This window comes from Branchiostoma belcheri, unplaced genomic scaffold (assembly GCF_001625305.1).
Source record: "Branchiostoma belcheri isolate BF01 breed outbred unplaced genomic scaffold, Haploidv18h27 scaffold12, whole genome shotgun sequence".
In the NCBI taxonomy this organism is placed as follows: domain Eukaryota; kingdom Metazoa; phylum Chordata; class Leptocardii; order Amphioxiformes; family Branchiostomatidae; genus Branchiostoma; species Branchiostoma belcheri.
Window position 1 is genome coordinate 1145870 of NW_017802602.1, and position 4523 is coordinate 1150392.

Here is a 4523-nt window from a genome sequence, read left to right on the forward strand (position 1 = left end):
CAAGGCTTTCACTATTGGCTTCATTCCTTGTTAACTAATGTTCCAAATTACATGTACATGCATAGCAAGAAATAACTGTGGGATAGTAGGGCCTTGACACAGCGAGTTGCCGACAGAAAATAGTGGCTGGATTTTGCAGGCATTGATGCAATGTAGAACCTGGGTTTCGGTTTGGGTTAAGGTTAAGGTTAGGGTTAGGTTAGGGTTTGGGTTGAGGGTTAGGGTTTTGGTTTTGGTTGAGGGTTTGGGTTGAGGGTTAGGGTTAGATTAGAGTTAGACCCTGTTCATACCAGACTTATATTTAGCGGTTTCAACCGGTTTTTCAAAAACCGGTTTTTATTTAACCTGGTGTGAACGCAAATTAACCGGTTTTTTAGGGGTTTAAATCCGATTTTGAAAAACCACCTCGGGAGGTGGTTTTTGAGGGGTTTTTTGAAGGGTTTTTCCACCGAAAAACCTGGTCTGAACGCTAAGGGTTTATTGAACCGGTTTTTGCGTCATAATTCCGGGGTCACGGGTCAGCATCCTGGCCGTGTGCGACCTGCAAGCTTTTTTGATCGCGTTGTTTTGACCAGCTTTGAGTTCGTTTCCACTGTTTTTCCATGGTTTTTCTTCATTTTGCGATGGAATCAGCAAACGCAACCTGGTCGGCGGACGGGACGCTCCTCAGGTTTGGAGAGCAGGAGTCGCCAAATTCGAAAAAGCTAGGGGGGGGGGGCGAGGGCTCCACAGAAACAAAAATGTTGGAGGAGGCTGATTTCTTGAAGATAAAGGATCAGTGCCGCACTAAGGTAAAAAAACAAACTGAAGACGGCATACAAGCAAGAAGGCCAAGGACAACAATCAGAAGAGCGGGAGGAACGGTTATTCAAACTGCAGTCATGGCCGATTAATTGGATATTCACCGGACAGGATTTTTACAAAACCGGTTATCAAAAGTCTGGTATGAACGCAAAGGGTTTTAGCCGGGTTTTTGAAAAACCGGTTGAAACCGCTAAATATAAGTCTAGTATGAACAGGGTCTAAGTCAAGGGGAGGTAATTCATTAACAATTGTGGAGAAATGGCTGTTTATCAGGTCAGCCATGTCTCCGTCATTCAGATGGGCAAGGTCAGGGGAGGAGATCTGTACTGGGGGTTTTCGACAGTTTAAGATTTGGCGCAGACATCGGTGCCAGTCGGCTGGGTTTTTTGAGATGCTGAACTTTGGAAACATAGTGTCGTTTCTTAGCTTTAAGGGATAGGTGGATGACTTTGTTTCTAAGACTCCTATATAGTGACATGTTTCCCACATGGAAAGCCCTTTGGCGTTTCTTGATGGTAGCCTTTATTAAGGGGGTAATCCATGGTTTGTCACTATTGTGCTTAATCACTGATTTATAAGGAAATGGGTATCAATTGCTGTTTGTAGTATTTTGGGGAGGGCAGTTTATAGTGACGCCGTGTACTCGTTGTTACATACCGCAGTCGGCCTTTACTCGTCCTCCCAAGCTCTTCTAAAACCGACATCTTGTCTTCCATCTTGTTGATTGACCGACGAAACCTCCAAAAGGACGCAGAAGTTCTTTCTGTAGATTTTTCGGCGAATTTTTTGAGGAAGGGAAACTAAAAACTAAAGGTAGCAGCACACAGTATTCTTCCGCGACCCCCTACGATGACGTAGGGATAAGAAATGAGTGCGACAAACAGCTTGCAACGCTTGTACACAGCCTAACGTGGATGACACCGGAACATACAAGTTACCGTATGGTACCATAATATGTCGGCTTTGATATCTCATAATTGAGATTAGGAAGGCTGCTCGATCGGCGTATAAATGCGCGTGACCTTTTCGCTGCCTGCCAGGGTGAGTCGGCTGCAGTTCCGGTGCGCTCCGCAGGAGGCCATTTAAAAGAGGTCGGCATGATGTCAAAAAAACGATAATTTTTTGTACTTTTTGTTATTTTGTACATCGTACCCTATATTTGAACATATTCGTTTCTCGTGCTTTTCTATGGTACCCTACTGTATTTTTATCCGAGTCGAAGTCAGTCACTTCCGGGTCCTTAACTATAGAAATCCCCATAGGCGAAAAACTGTGTTCTGCTACCTAAAAACTACTGGAGGAGTGCTGTTGCAAATGGCGGGCAGGTCTCGGGGTCACTGGAAGATTACACTCATTTCTGGGGGATATCTGATATAAGAATGCAATAAAATGCTTCCTTCTTCGAATTTTTTCCGCTAAACGCTACATGTAACGTTACCCAATACAATTTAAAAAAATTGACTTGTTTTTTACTCAATGAGTTCTTTTATCATAATTCTATTCTGATATTAAAAAAATCAACAAAAATGTTTTGAGTGAAGTTACCCAATAATAAGTGTATTCACCTTTTATTACTGCCATTTGCTATAAGCGACCTCTTGCGACATACTGTTGAACGTCAGTTACCTTTCCCTTTGAATTCTTAGACACCTGTTATGCTAAAACATCTTGCGTATTGACTATTTATTAAGCAGTAACCAAATCAAACAATACCTATTAATATGGAACTATTTTCTAAAGATATTCAATTGTATAAATCTTACCTCTTCGTTTGCTATATTTCTTTTTTTAAATATCAGACACTTTACCTTTCATATAGTGGTTTGGTCCAAGGAACTTTGAGTTGAGTGACCTCGAATGACCCATCACAAGAGGTAAGTTGACAGTTCGACGCAGAAGAAATATATATCTTTATGTCAGCTGCCAGGGGCAAGAAAGGGCCAAGTAAGCTCCGTAGTTGAGCTTAACCCTGGTATGAAGCAACAGGTAAAGTCTACTTGGGGTTTGCATTGTATTTTTTTTTTTTGAACGTGGCTATATTTGTCTTTTATATACACTCCCGGAGTGTATATAAAATCTATTTGTCTTTTATATACACTCCGGGAGTGTATATAAAATCTATTTGTCTTTTATATACACTCCCGGTGTGTATATAAGATCTATTTGTCTTTTATATACACTCCCGGAAAGTTAAGAGTAGAGTAGAGTAGAGTAGATCTTTCGTCTCGGTAGGAAGTTCTCTTCCACTTTGAGCCGCTCCTTGTAGTTTACTGCGTTGACATCGTCATCTTGTGGGGGTTGTCCAGTGCCCGGGGGTTGTACACCACTGGATGACTTCTCATGTGTTTGTCCAGTCTATTTTTAAAACTGTTCACACTTGGGGCTGACACCACTTCCTCAGGTAGACTGTTCCACCATGTTACTACCCTGTTGCTGTAGAAAAACAGTCTTTTGTTGTTGTTCACTGATCTTTTGCTTAGGCGTAAGCTGTTCCCTCTTGTTCTTAATAGGGCATTCGAATGATCTGTCGCCGGTGCGAAGACCGCGCGATCGGCTGTGTTATCCGGAGTCACCAAAGGGACCGGGGCGAACCCCGGGTTGGTCTTGGTCTGATAAATGCACGCCAGACCGTGAGGTCGGCGCTTCTTCCGCATGTATTAGCTCTAGAATTACCACAGTTATCCATGTAGTATGTGACGATCAAAGGAACCATAACTGATTTAATGAGCCATTCGCAGTTTCACTGAGACAGTTTAAACTTGCACGTGCATGGCTTAAACTTTGAGACAAGCCTATGACTACTGGCAGGATCAACCAGGTAGCGAGGACGCCAGGGGCGCGCGACCGGTCTCGCCGCCGCCGCCGGGAGCGGAGGGTCCCGGGCCCCGCGCAAGCGGGGCGGGGCGGTCCGCTCGACCGAACTTCGGTGGAGATTTCCGTGTTGTTTTCTGATTTTCATCATCCAATAAGATAAACTTGAAGACCGAGGTTTAAACTTGGTGCCCCTGAATCCTCAAACACTCACAAAAACCCAAGTTTTGGGCCTACCAAGGAGGCTAGTATTTCGGAGTGTATATAAAATCTATTTGTCTTTTATATACACACCGGGAGTGTATATAGCCACGGCGAATTGGGAAACTAAAGTTACATCATTATTAAAGAAATGTAATGTTAACATATACACCATCCTGTCAGAAAAGGATGCAGCTGTTCGTCACTTACAAGTTAAACCTGTAATATCATAATTTTTTATTTTTCCCCAGCAGCTATCAGAGTTAGTCAGGTTAGAGCGACGTTCCAGCGCGGGATGTCAGGGTACCAGTTTGAGTCGCTGGCGGTGACCAGGCCGCGGGAACATGTCATGCAGGTCGAGATGAACCGGCCCGAGAAGAGGAACGCCATGAACCAGGCCTTCTGGAGGTAACGGAGAACGCACCATTTTTTTTGGGGGGGGGTAGGAGAAGAGGGCATAACTGACTAATGGTGTAAGACAGTTTAAGTTCTATACTGAACTGGTCCTGCTGCCTAACATCACAACCTTTCATCTGAAGTGTCCGTAATTTCACAATACTGTACATTGTATTTGTGACAATTGTAAACTATGCATACCACAACCGGCAACTGGCTCATCCTGTGATGACTTCAACCTAACAAGATATGCCTACCTTGAAATGCAGCTGTTTGGAAACTGAAACCTTCCATGTCCATTCATACTATTT

At 43.5% G+C, this 4523-nt stretch overlaps 1 protein-coding gene across 1 annotated transcript in view; it reads right to left on the minus strand.

The window, feature by feature from the left end:
* The window catches only part of LOC109462767 (nucleoporin GLE1-like), a 13937-nt gene extending 12230 nt beyond the window's left edge, over nucleotides 1-1707 (minus strand). Inside the window, exon 1 of the mRNA XM_019759360.1 lies at nucleotides 1462-1707. Within this exon, the coding sequence (XP_019614919.1) occupies nucleotides 1462-1520 (59 nt within the window). The 5' untranslated portion in view covers nucleotides 1521-1707. The remainder of the gene's footprint in view (nucleotides 1-1461) is intronic.
* Nucleotides 1708-4523: the final 2816 nt, after the last annotated feature.